The sequence below is a fragment of the Lepisma saccharinum genome, chromosome 10 (genome assembly GCF_977018435.1).
Source record: "Lepisma saccharinum chromosome 10, izLepSacc3.1, whole genome shotgun sequence".
Taxonomy (NCBI): Eukaryota; Metazoa; Arthropoda; class Insecta; order Zygentoma; family Lepismatidae; genus Lepisma; species Lepisma saccharinum.
Genome location: NC_139238.1, coordinates 14,788,960 through 14,802,895, shown reverse-complemented (window position 1 = coordinate 14,802,895; position 13,936 = coordinate 14,788,960). Strand labels below are relative to the sequence as shown.

At 36.3% G+C, this 13,936-nt stretch overlaps 1 protein-coding gene across 1 annotated transcript in view; it reads right to left on the bottom strand.

Moving 5' to 3' along the window:
- Nucleotides 1-12,805, bottom strand: part of LOC145994477 (lipase 3-like) — a 43,232-nt gene extending 30,427 nt beyond the window's left edge. Inside the window, exons 1-3 of the mRNA XM_083130611.1 lie at nt 12,698-12,805; nt 8,123-8,327; nt 3,412-3,526 (exon numbers count right to left, since the gene is read on the bottom strand). Of these exons, the coding sequence (XP_082986737.1) occupies nt 3,412-3,526; nt 8,123-8,327; nt 12,698-12,805 (428 nt within the window). The remainder of the gene's footprint in view (nt 1-3,411; nt 3,527-8,122; nt 8,328-12,697) is intronic.
- Nucleotides 12,806-13,936: the final 1,131 nt, after the last annotated feature.

Sequence of the window (13,936 nt, the reverse complement as noted above, 5' to 3'; positions counted from 1 at the left end):
TTTTGGCTTAGTTCAGAGCAAGGTAAAATCTTCCATGTAAGGTCTTTGATTTTACCTGCGATTATACCACTAAAAACATGAATGTAATTTGAATATTTATAAGAATTATCCAATTTTTGTCCACTTCTCGGTTCCTTGAAATGGAGATTATGTAATTTAATATTTCCCCTCCCCCTCCCCCCATCGTTAATTTCAAACTGAATCATTCCGTTTCACACGGCGTGGACAATGAACACAATGGGATAGGTCTAAAAGTTACGAAAATTTTCTACCACCGGAAGGGTTTGAACCTACGACCATCAGATTGACAGTCCTGAACGGTAAACACTACCCTACAAGCTTTCGCTCCTGAAAGTAAGTAGAAGGAGCTGAACAATGTGAAATGTAGATGCAACTCTCCTCCTACATGTAACGTGCAAACAATACTTGTTTGTAACAAAGAAAACGAAGGTAGTACGACTCGCGATAACATTTAATGGAGAATTGCACATGATGAAAATTTTCGAGCCCTACATTCGTACCCAGAATGCACCTTCATGACAGTGCAATGCACAGCAGTTATCAGGACAATTATGATCCCTTATTTCTTCATGAAAATAAACCACGAAGGAGGAGGGGGTTACTGATCTCCAGAGTCCCTTCGTTTCGCCCTTGGTATCTTCTAAAATATTACACTTATTTACATAATTTTGATAAAACGATAGCTACCAATGGAAGCACTGAACCTTAACGCTTAGTTCTCTCAAGGTCAATGATTTGATTTCTGTTGGAGGATTTTTTTAAGCGGTGAGGAGGGTAACACGTAACCAGTGGCGGCGATTGGGTTCAAAAACTGGGGGGGGGGGGGCAAAGTGCCAAAACTGAGGGAGAGGCAAAGGCAGTATTTTTTCCTTTGTAGATAAGGTTTAGCATGGTAATAACTCAATATTTTACACTATAAGATTATGAATTACTTGATAGATTCGCCTGAAGTGTTGCAATATTTTAAACTTAGTGTTAAGCTAATAAATTTTAGGTTTCTGCTTCCTTTTTTTATTGATAAATCGAAAAATAATACACATAAATCTTCAGTTGTTATCAGACTACGCACAAATTATAACAAACTTGTTCAAAAGGGAATTAAAGTTGACTTAGCGCTTCCTTTTATAACATATAAAAAGAAATATATTGTCATTGCCTAACATTTAAATTCACATTAAATTTGATTGTATTAAAATTATTCAGTGTTTAGTGAAGCTGTGTTCGTATTTTATTATTTTTATCGATACTATGTATTTAAAGTCATGCTTCATTTACTCTCATGTGGATTTGATATTTGTACAATTTGTGTAATTAATCTTAGTGTTCATCGACTATTGTGCGATGTATTATATGTTTGTATTTGAAAGTATTTAGCGATACTTTGTTGTGATTGTACTATATTGTGTTTGTATTTTGTCCTGTAACTTTATATAACATACCTACTGTCTTTTTTATTCTCTATTTTCTGTATCTTTTTCTTTGTATTTTGTTATTCTGTAATTTTTAAAATGTATATTTATTCTTTATTATAAATGTGTTTAATATGATCCTTTGTAATTGGAACAATATGTTCTGTTAAGGATCTTTGCTAAATAAATAAATAGGGCTTCCGCAAAAGTGGCGAAAAGTGGTGGGAGAGGCAACTGCTTCCCTATTCGCAGCCACTGCACGTAACTAATCCAGATGATCCAGGTTCGAACACTGGTCCCGACCTTCGTGGCGGAGTGGCTAGTACAGAGCGTTACGATTCCAGGGGCCCTGGGATCGAATCCCGGCCTAGCCATGGGTGTTCTTTGCGAGTGCCCTTTCATCAATTTCATAATATAATCACTCATCTTCATCGAAGCGATTAGCCAAAAGTTTCAGAAAATCGTCACTAAACAACAAAAATCAAATAAAAAAAGAAAAAAAGAAAAATAGAATATTGGAGGACATGGATATAAGGGGCCTCCCCCATGGCGCAGTGGTAGCGTCGTCGCCTTGTAATCAAGGGGTCCCGGGTTCGATACCTGGTGGAGGCACAAGTGGTTCGGATCCCACTTTAAACTGTAGGTCCAGTCCCGATTAGCCTTCCTGTGCATAAAGTGGACTTAAAACACGAACTCGACGAACTCGACATGGATATAATTTATTCGTGTTTGCCCCTTTGGCATATGTTAATCATTCTTGTGCATCGTCGCGATTAACCAGAGAGGTAGAGAAGCGGCGTAAAATAAACTAAATAAAGATGCAAAATTTTCTGTTTTTCTATTCTCCATCCACTACAAAAACGATGTTAATTTAAACAGAACCATGTGACTTGTGAGACAACCTTAGTTCCGGTGTTATCTTGCCCTTAATCATATTGGTCGCAGCTGTTAGATTGCAATATAAGGCCCCACAAATTCAATATAACAGCAACGTTGTGTTACACGGCTTTAATACATGAACACCCTATATATTCCTACGCGGAAGATTCCTGCACAACTACCACTGGATTAACCAATAGGGTTTATCGGAAATCCAGTGTGTTTGTTTACACTGACGTCGTTCCTACGGCAGTCACATAGACGTATTTCTTTGGTATAGGAGAAGGTGGGGGAATGGCACTCAGCGGGCAATGGTGCTCACCCCTCTGTAGTCGTTACGGAGGGTGTTATTGAAGAGTAACCTGTGCTGACATCTAGAATCCAGTACTACGAGGCACCAAACAAAAGGCGGCACATGTGGAGTTGACTTTTAAGAAGCAGAGTGCGAGAAACGAATTCGTCATATTTTGTTATAAAATTGGGAAGGAAAAAAGTGCAAGGTAAGTAGACGGAGCGTTTAAGCTAGAGTCTTGAAAATTTTACAGATATAATAATAGTATCTCCTGTTTATTTCTTAATTATTATAAAGTAAACATTTGAGGTTCTTCATGAGACGAGAAACAAAGAACATAACATGGCGCCTATCGGGTAATGACGCTCACGCTGAGATAAGATGTGGGAACATGAAGGGTGCAAAGACGTTTCTCATAATAAGCGTCCCATGTGTGCATTTTTGTGCAAAATTGTGCTCAATTTAATTTGTATCTGCATATTAATAAATATAAGTACTTAAAGATATAGTTTGTGTATAGTACAAAAATAGTATTGATTTACTGTTAGGATGATTACTGAGTGCCATTACCCTACCAATAGGGCAATTGCGCTCACACGCACATTGTTACTTTTTGACGTTTACAGAGATAACTATTAACGACAGGGAGCAAAGTAATACGCAGAGATGTACTACAAACATTGCTTTTTAAGGCCCACATTTTCTTTTTGTTTCACTGCGTACAGTTTTTCAGATTTTTAAAATCTCCCTTAGGTGGTCGCAATTCCCCCCACTTTCCCCTAAGAACAGAAATTCCGGAACGATACTCACCTGAAGGACCAGAATTTTCTCTGATCGGGATTGAGTCGAGTGTGGGCCCTGGAGTAGGTGTTCCCTCGGGCATTTCCCAGCCACACGTCGTAGCCTCTGTCTGCCAGGAAATAACCTAAGGAAAATAGAAGGTCAAGTTCAGTGAGGTGCTTAAAATACGTCGAGAAACAAGAATTCTTCCCACAGCAAGTTATATAATATCATCATGTGTTCGTTTGTGTACAAATTCCTGCTTATTTCTTCTTCATATATTCTTGGGATGGAAGAGTCGAGTTGGTGTTTACGTCCACTTTATGCACAGTAAGGCTAATCGGGACTGGACCTACAGTTTAAAGTGGAATCGAACCCGGGACACCTTGATTACAAGGCGACGACCAGGACCGGATTTACCTCTTTGCCGCCCCTATGCCAGACAAGCTCTGCCGCCCCCAAACAGTTTATCAAGAATGAAAAAAAAATCATTATTTTCTGTATTACCATTTTTACTATTAACGACATGCAGTGTCAATTAAATGATAGTTACATACAAAAAATGTAACAAAGCGATATGACATAAATTACATTTTAACATTTACCTTGTTTTTCAGAAAATACTTTTATTTTTACTTCATTTAAGTGATAGAACAGAACACACTGGGCTCATCAACGGCACTTTCCTCACTTTTTTCCTGATTACATTTCTGTATAAAAAAAGGTATTGCTTTTCGGAACCTTCTTCAGAAATGCTTCTTCATCTTTCTCCGTTTTTCTCTTTTGGTATTGTGACCCACTGAGTCTTACTCTTTGATCACTCATAATGACGTTTTAAACTTACCCCCAACAAACGCACGTCGGACACTGACAACACGAGAGAAGCGACACACCACCTACTTCTTGAATAATATTCTCGAGCAACTAACAGTAGAATAGTACAATGCGAAACCCCTTTAATAATGCTTGCGCCGACAGTTTAATTCTCAACAATTCAAAGCGAATCACATGCTTTTGATATGCGGCCAGTGCCGGAGTAACAAGGAATGGCGTACCTGGAACGCAGCCAAGCCGGTGTTGTCTTTCAAAAGCAAGCGGCAGGCTCCACGTTCTTGCCGCAATCGCCGACCCGGCTCAGCACAATACTGTACATTCGAAACAACAACGTCGGTAATTAAAACAAAACTATTTCCGGGCCTATGCTAGCCTATCTCTCTTAAGAAATATTCTTCGTTAACTTATATTTACAATACAACTACATTAAGTTATTCCATTCGTGTGTCCGGAGAGAAAAGAGGCAATCCGAGAATTAGGGATTCCTTATCAATTTAAAACAAACAATCGTACCGCCCCTACCAAAGTGCCGCTCTAGGCCCGGGCCTATGAGGCCTATTGGGAAATCCGGGCGCGTATTTACAAACCCTGCAGTGCTGCAGAACCAGAGGTATATAACACTTTCTTATTGGCTGTGTGAACCGGAAGTATTTATGTTCCGTGTCCATTGTTCCTTGCTTCTTCATTTACAACAAAAGTATGGAAAAATTAGACTTGTGATTATATAGTAATAAAGTTTGTAAACAGATTGTCGAAATTATGTTAAGAAATATACGTTTATATAATAAAATATAATGTTTAAAATGCTATACGTTGGATATACATAATTTTGTCAATAGTCATTGGTAGTTACAATGTTTGCACTGGTGTGACTTTAAATAGAAAAATCATTCACTTCAAGAAGAGTTCTGATTTCTGTCTTCTAAAATATTAATTTAAATAAGTTTGCTAAAAAATTAACCTTAGTGTAAATGGGTTTTTTAACTTGTTGGAATGGATATCTGAAATATACACTGTTAATTTGAACCCTGCCATCTAGCGTTAATTTTAAGGAACGCTGCATCAACTTCCGGAATGGCAGCCAATCAGTAGCCAAATATCGCTAGAGGTTCTGCAGTATTATAGAGTTTGTAAATACGCAATCCGGGCATGGCGACGATACTACCACTGCGCTTGGGATGGAAGAGAAAGAAATGGTGCAAGTGGAACAGATGTCACCACACTCAAAGCACCGTGGCATACGAACGATTTTTTTTATATTTAAAATCATTCAATCTTATTTCTTGTAATAAAATAAACATATGAAGACATACATCCTCAGAAACCTAATCGTATATTTACTTTATTACGATTAATGATCACTAATTGTGTGTAATTTGCTTGGAAGAAAATTTCCAGCAGACAGTAACGGTCAAAGTAACGTACAGTTACTTTTCAAATACAAACTCAGTTACTTTATGAACCCAGTAACTGTAACTCAGTTAATTTTAAGTAGTAACTTTCTGAACACTGGTAAAAAAAATATCCTTCTCCTTTCCAATATGTAACTACAGCCATTTTCCTTCATGACCAGGGTGTGAAATCCTGGAGGACAGGGGGATTTATTTCCCTTACAAACAATCTTGGCTTCAAAAATCCCCCCACCAAAAATTTCCGTGGGGAGAGTGTTTGTTATAAAAACATTAGGCGAGCAATTATTTTTTACTTCAAATATACTTTAATAAGGATAGTATCGAAAACACACACAAAGTAATGCATACTTTCTATCTCTCTCTCTCATTCAAGAGACCATTTACATATATTACACCAATAACAAATGTTATATTGATATAATATATTCATAATAAAGGTAAAATAACAATGCAAGAAAAATATAACTATGAAATCTAATTGATTTATACTAATAGAAAGTAAAAACTAAACATAAACTTAAAACATACTAAATATATTTCAACCATTTTGTAATTTATTGACATCCTTAACCAGTCAGTAAAGGAATTAGTTTGCTACTTTTTAAATATCTGATATATATATATATATATATATATATATATAAAAGTATATGCATATACTAAATAATAATAATAATGTATATTAATTTACTTGTATATATTTATTATTATGAATATGTCTTATATATGTGTGTGTATACAGGATGTGTGTGTGTGTGTGTGTAGAGATTAAGATCTTCCTTCCCCCCCACCAATCTTCAATGATTTCGCACCCTGTTCATGACTACGCAAGAAACAGTAAGTAAGGCCTCCTGGATAGCACAACTGTTCACGCCAGGCCCGTAACCAGAATATTATTTCTGGGGGTCTCATCCCTTATCAGAAAGGGCGTCGCCAGAAATATTTTTAGAGGGGGTCCAGGGCCATAGATAAAACTTGATTAATACAAATAAAAATGGCAAAGATAATTATTATTATCTTACAATAATAACTACTATAAGTTATTAAAAATATACCAATTTCAATCCAAATGTATTGTTATTATTACATAAAAGTGAGAAACCTTGCTACTTGATCCACCGTATCAGTGAATATCTAACACAATTGTTGTCCATTATTTTTCTCATATTTTGTACAGTTAGTGTACTGAAAATCATAGTTATTGTATTTTGTTATTAAATTTTACACAATCGTTCAATAAAAGTCTTTAACAGTTAGTAGTAAATTTTGCTCCTAAAGTTTACATTCTGTGACCTCTCACAAAGAAATCTATACGTTTTGAAAGCTGTGGATCCATTTATTCTTTGGATTAAATGGTAGAATATAAAAATATGAACTGGTTTTTCTATTATACACTAAACCTTTTTCGATGTAATGCAGTTTTTACTGAGGTTATAACTTTATTTCTGTTGTTAACAATAAAAAAAATAGATATTTGTAGAATTTCGGGGGCGGGGGCCTTCAGCCCCCTTAGCCCTCCCCCTGGCTACGTGCCTGGTTCACGTTGTCACTTTTGTCAACATGTGGTTCCTGCATCGACACATTTCAGTTGCTCTCATTTCTTTCTAGTCTACAGATCTATCTTCAAAGGTGTCAAAAAAATAGTCTTGTTCTGATGTCAGCCCCGTATGACGTCATGATCACAGGTCATCACATAAAAGAACTGTTTAAATAGAGAGAGAGAGAGAGAGAGAGAATAGATCACTAATACAAGCTGCAGAGAAAGAGACAGAGAGGGAGAGAGAGGAGTAAAGGAGGAAACGAGATAGAAAGCGCTAGAGAAAATGTAGTAAAAGAGAGATAGTAGATAGCTAGGCTATCTGCGAAGCCTGGAGCCTAGAGAAAAACATACAGGAGGAAAATCGTTCAGAAATTGTAAATATAGTTATTCATATCAGTGAGATGATGATGGTGATTCTGGAGTTGGCAACCTGATTTCTTGTGAGTTGGCAACCTGATCTCTTATGAGTTGGCAACCTGATTTCTTAGGAGTTGGTAAACTTATTTCTATTAATAGCCTAGGACCATGCGACATAGCCCAGACCTTGGACTTAGTATACGCCACTGATAGAGATAGAAGAAGAATGTATTGGTAGTAATAAAAACGAGGGCCAAAAACAAGAGAGAAAAGAGAATGAGATAGAGTGAGAGAATAGAACACTAATACAAGCTACAGAGAGAGAGAGAAAAGAGAGAGAGAGAGAGAAGAGAGAGACGAGAGAGAGAGAGAGAGAGAGAGAGAGGAGTAAAGGAGGAAACGAGATAGAGAAAATGTAGTAAAAGAGAGATAGTAAGCAAGAAAGAAGAAATTCTGTGACAGAAAGAAATGTGCAAATCTACTAAGACTAAAACTTAAAGGGTGGAAAAGTGATATAATTAAAAGTTGCAAAGAGTACCCTTTGACCTTCCATGTGGCTGCTCTGGGAATGGCGGACTGAATGTGCTGAAGTACTTACCAAGAGAAGTGTTGGTTCCTCTCGAATTGAGGATGAAGTTGGCGGAGCTGCAGATCAAGCAGTGCATTATGAGAACTGGTGGCTTTCCTCTGGCTTCTGGGGATTTCTGGCTGTATGGAATCCTGTGCACAGTCAGAATGTATCCGTCGCTGGTCTTAACATTGTGCGTTTCGACTGGGTAGCCGTTTTTTATTATTAGTTCAGGCTGGAAGGAACAAGAACAAATATGTCATATAGAAACTTAGCTACACGTTGCCTGCATCTGTTGAAAGACTTTCAACCTGCTAGTGTTGCCAGCTAATAAGATATGCCCCTAAACTGCCTGAACATGACTCATATTGGTCCAAAATGAGAGATTAACATTGCATCAATCATCAGACGTCTAATTATGACCTTTCGATAATTTCTTACATGTGTCTCTCATTCTACAACAATACTAAAGCTGATTTCCATAATTGATTAATTTATAGGCTTTCCTATATGGAGTATAGAGGAAAATGTCTTAATATGGGCCCCCCTTTTTATGTTGTCATTTTCGGAGGGAGAAAATTAATATATCAAGCACCTGCCTTTAAAATGCATATCTATGAAATATATACTTAAATGTAATAGCATGCTAAAGTATAGAAGGTCTCCATTTTTTTTTTAAAAAAGCAATTTCTAAAAAGTGGTAAAATGATGTATTTCAAAATTGTGGTCTAAATATGGGCTATTATTGGCAATATCACAAAAAGCAATTAAAATTTTAAAAAGCAGTCATTTATCGCTAAAATATTGTAAAAATCATATTTATGAATAAATGTGTTGTTTTGAAAATCACGCGGAATGGGAAAAATCGAAATTAAGAAAAAACATCCAAATATTTATTGAAAATGTGATCTCAACATTAGACCTCATGTCATAGCCCATATTTAGACCATCACGCTATTTTTCTTCTTCAATTTATTTCCGCTCTCTGTGGTACATATTTCACAAACTGGCATTATAAAAGCCCACATTTGTTTTATGTACCGCTAATTTCATAACTTATACAAAGCAGATGAGAATTCAGAAAACGTTGAGTTACCTGCAAAAAGTTTTCGGATGTGGCAATTGTATAACAGCGTCCAAGGCCGAAACTAACCACCACTTTCTCTTGCTAATTGGCGCCGCAAACTTTGTCCTTGACAGATAACCAGTTCCCATAGCCTCTGCCAGGCTGCAGCACCCAGTATCGCTGATAACTCCAAAACCCATATTTAAACCTTCGCTCATATTTAGACGTCCTCTTCTACTGATAATGTTAAGCATTAATAAATATCTCAATGAATGAGGATTTATAATGCAGAAAAGTCTTACGGTTCTCATGTTACAAGTCATCAAAGTTGGGTTTGCACCACTTTTGAAACACTCTATACTTTGTTATCTTGCTTCTAGATGGAACTGTTTCCTTTTTTTCTTTTCTTTCCTTAATTTTATTCAAATATGATCACGTTTCCACAAGAAATGAGCGAATAAACTATTCAATAACATTATATTTCGGAAGTCAAAGCCCTGTGCGGTCACATGCGCCGCACATCCCAAACGGCAGGCCTGTCTTCTACTGTACCTCTAATAGTATTAATTGTTTATTGTTACTTCATGCTGGCCAGATTAACCATAAGCTGAAATAAGGTTTATTGAGCCTCCACGCACTTTCTACATTTAATTCACAACACATCATCATTTAAATTATCTATAAGAAGTTTTTTCAATTCACCACAATTGCAACTATTTACTAAAATAAGGGAATTGTGTCTAGTGCTGTATTTGGAAACCTTCTAAGCAATCGCTCTCATGAAATGGTCACTGTGAATCTTTGATAAGCACGGGTGTAGTTAGGTATGGACTAGAGGGGGGCCTAGCCTCCCCAGAACCAGATATTAGCCAACCAAATGCAAGCCACATATGAATAAAATAATTAAGGAAAGGAAACAGCACACAAAAAATAGATAATTCTCATGAAACTATCATGTGGTGTGGCAGTCACACATAACGAAAGAATTTCAAATTATGTCCTGATGTAGAATACAATGAAAGTTGAAGAACATGTGCCTTTTTACGGGGACCATATGTTCTGAAACAAAATTTCAAAGAAGATATATCACAGTTATTTCATTTGATCTTTTATTTTGTAGCGCTAGGTAAACATTGTTACATTCAAACAATAGCGCCGTTGCATCCAGTGTTTACATAAATGTAGCCTTTCAACAATGATTTCCTACAAAGTGTGTTTTTTTTAACATGAAGAAGAGAAGCCGTCATTGTAGAGACTTGAACAGAATAGCAGTTTTGATAGATAAGAAGGCGTCAGTTCAAAGAATTGAATTTAATTTCTGTGGATTTGTATTGCTTGCGGGGTATTTAAAGATGAACACCCAAATGTCGCGTGAATGTGTCGGGATCCTGTTGAAGCGATTCAATAGCGCGTAAATGCTTTATTGAATGGTGACAACTATAGTTCATTGGTGAAATCATTCTTTGCCAAGCCTTTTGTGTGCGTTGCACCGCGTCACCAATATGTATGCAGATGCGCGGGATTTATTTCATTTCTGATTGTACGAAGGTGGGTGCATGTGTTCAGCTCTCCTGGTGACGAGTGAATCTTGTGGATCACTTCTAGGGATGCTGCTTTAGGAATCTCAGGATATCTCTTTGAGTATCAGGATAAATTGATTCTTCTGGAGGTAAGAAGAAGCTTCTTTGTTGTTTCAAGTAACTCACAGGAAGATTATCGTGGAAAGATACGTGCTTATGCTGGTTATATAAAAACAATAAATCTTAATCATCTTTTGGAGATTGGAAATTATCGGAAAATCATTATTTAATGTTGTACTCATACGGTTTGTTAAGGCACAGATGACAGAATGACCATTCCATTTAATAGAGAGTTTATTAATTTAAATATTCAGGCGTTGAACAAACAGGCATATACTAATGCATTTGAGAAAGAAAATTAATGAATTCATAGGCAAAGTGATCATATAAAACCTGCTTCGAATGTCATAATTGGTGTTCTTTTGAAGTCACCTGGCCAGGATTATATACAAGTTGTTTGGTCGACGATCCTCATTAAAAGTTTGGTTTTCAGGATAATTCAATAATATATCACCTACACAGCAACTTTCTATATCCTTCATACCATCATTTATTAGGGCATGTTATTTTTTTATATTTTGTTTCATTCAGACCTTCTTTTCAAGCACAAATGGTAATTATTTTAGTAAATTGAATTTATCCTTAAGCTTACATAGAGACCAAGAATAGCGCACCTTTCGCCATAATTCAGCAACTTGCTACATTCTCAATTTTGTAATAGTCCGTAATTCTTGGCTTCCTTAATTCACTTCTTCAATAGACATTTTCTTAAGATCCGAAAGCGTCATAACACTAAGAATGCTTCAGTTTAGTGCACTTAATTTTAGAGTGCCACATGTATCTATATATAAAAGTACACATTATTTCGTTAAGCATTCTTTTTGAAGATACGTCGCTGCTCACTAAATGTTGGCAAAACTTATACTTTGCTGTTCATTCTTATTTTGTTTCTGCCAATAGGCGGTACTGGACTATAATCTGAATCAATTAAAATTAGAATGGCTTTGATTTCTGTTAGATTAGATATTAAGCAATTTACGTGCAATTATAAGCATGCATAATATATTGGTAAAAAAAGAAGATCTGCATGAGAGGTTTAAATGTATGGAAACTTATAAGAGCCTACTAAATAGTATTATCGGGAGCTCTTTGCAAACATCTATGAGATTATTTAGAAAACCAATTAAGTTCGTCCCCTCTCCCCTTCTGATAAAATCATAAATCGAACTCAGGGTAGGTAGGTAGATCATTTTCAGGTGATGTAGATATATTACATACTCTGTGTCTTCGGCTACAGCTGAACAGTCCATTTCTGCAATGAGACGTATTAAAGCATGGCTAAGGTCAACTGTCGGCCACCCCAAGCCTATGTTGATAAGAGCATATTATGCACAAGTACACATATTTTGTTACTCCTTCTTAAGTACATTGTTTTCTTCAATTTAAAGTGATTCCAACAACTCCTCATAATGTTTAAATGTTACGTAACAATTGTGAGTTCTCGCACACAATAGCCTGATAAATAATTTCTGATTTTATTCTATTTTTTCTACATGACATTAGCTGCAGATATCCGTAATTCACTACCGGAGGTACAGTTGAAACACGTAAAAACCTGAAAGTTTCCAATCTGTTAAAAGAAGTCCAATTTTTTAGAAAAAGACATAAAACCTAGTAACGTTTAGCTTTTTTACAAGTTACTTTTATGTGTTCATCGAATAATAGTGCTGAATCAATAATTATTTTAGATTCTTATAACTAGAGCATAGTAGCTCCTTTTGATATTTAATAAAATAATTAAAAAGAACTGTGTTTCCTCCTACATCTTATTACTTTGAATTTACTAAGATCAATTTGCATTCCGTTGTTTTCACATCACTATACCACTCTCTGAAGATAATTTTCTAACTTTAAGACATATAATAATAATAATAATAATAATAATAATAATATACTTACCGCAGTTAAGTCCCCATCTGTATTCGTTCTTAAGTTCAAGAAACCTGTTCCTGTTCTTTCTGTGATCACTATCAACCAAATCATATGGAAGATAAGATTTTTGGACATTTTGCAGATGTTGCTTGCTACTGAATTTTGCCCCCTGAAAAAAAATAACAGTTTAGCATTTTTAAACACTAAAGTAACAGGACAATATTTTACTCACAATTTTAAAAATACAATTGTATACGAGGGGGTATCAAAAAGTTGTGATCATCGCTATGAAATAACTACCTGAGAAACTTGATGTTATGTTGTGGTAATTAAGACTTCTCTACGTAGTCACCTTCCAAATTCACACATTTCTCGCAGCGTTTCTGAACCCTCCGTAGGCCTTCATTGTAGAAGTCTGCAGATTGCATGGAAAACCACTGTTCGACCTCGTGAATGACATCATCCCTAGCATCAAATCGCCGAACTCGCAGTGGCTTTTTCATTTCTGGAAACAAGACAAGTCACTTGGTGCGAGATCTGGAGAACAAGGTGGATGCGGCAATAATTCAAAGCCACAGTGCTCTGCTTCCACAACAGCGGCTTCTTGAGATGAGTGAGCGGGTGCATTATCAGCGAGGAGACGGACGCCTTTGGAGAGCATACCGCGGCGTATTTTTTCAGAGCATCTCTCAATTTCTTCAGAAGTGAGCAGAAATATTCGCTGTTAATAGTTTGGACTTTTTAAAGGTAGTCTGTCAGGATGGTTCCCCAACAATCCCAGAATACCGACAACATGACATTCCCTGCAGACTTTTGCACCTTGGCCTTTTTTGGAGGGGGGGATAGGAGTGCTTCCACTCTTTGCTCATCTCTTTGGTCTCCGGATCATAGAGGTAGATCGAGTGTTATAGCCCTTCAAATGTAGAAACTTTATCACGCTGCGAGCCTCAGTATTCTCCATCATCCAGGTTACTGACTTCTACCACCACTTGCACAAACAATACCCGACATATTAACACGGTATTTGCATTATGATGTACATAGACTTCAATGATTATACTGGCAAAAATTCATTCACGTACATTTAATATTTTTTACGTAATGATCACTAATTTTTGATACCCCCTCGTATCTAATAATTGAATAGTGGGCTAAGGGCGTATTTAGGGGTCTGGACCCTCCGAGAAACTTACCAAGTACTAAAATTAAATACAAAGTGAAAATATGCATGTTTAGCATTTGTTGTATAATATACCAAACTTATTA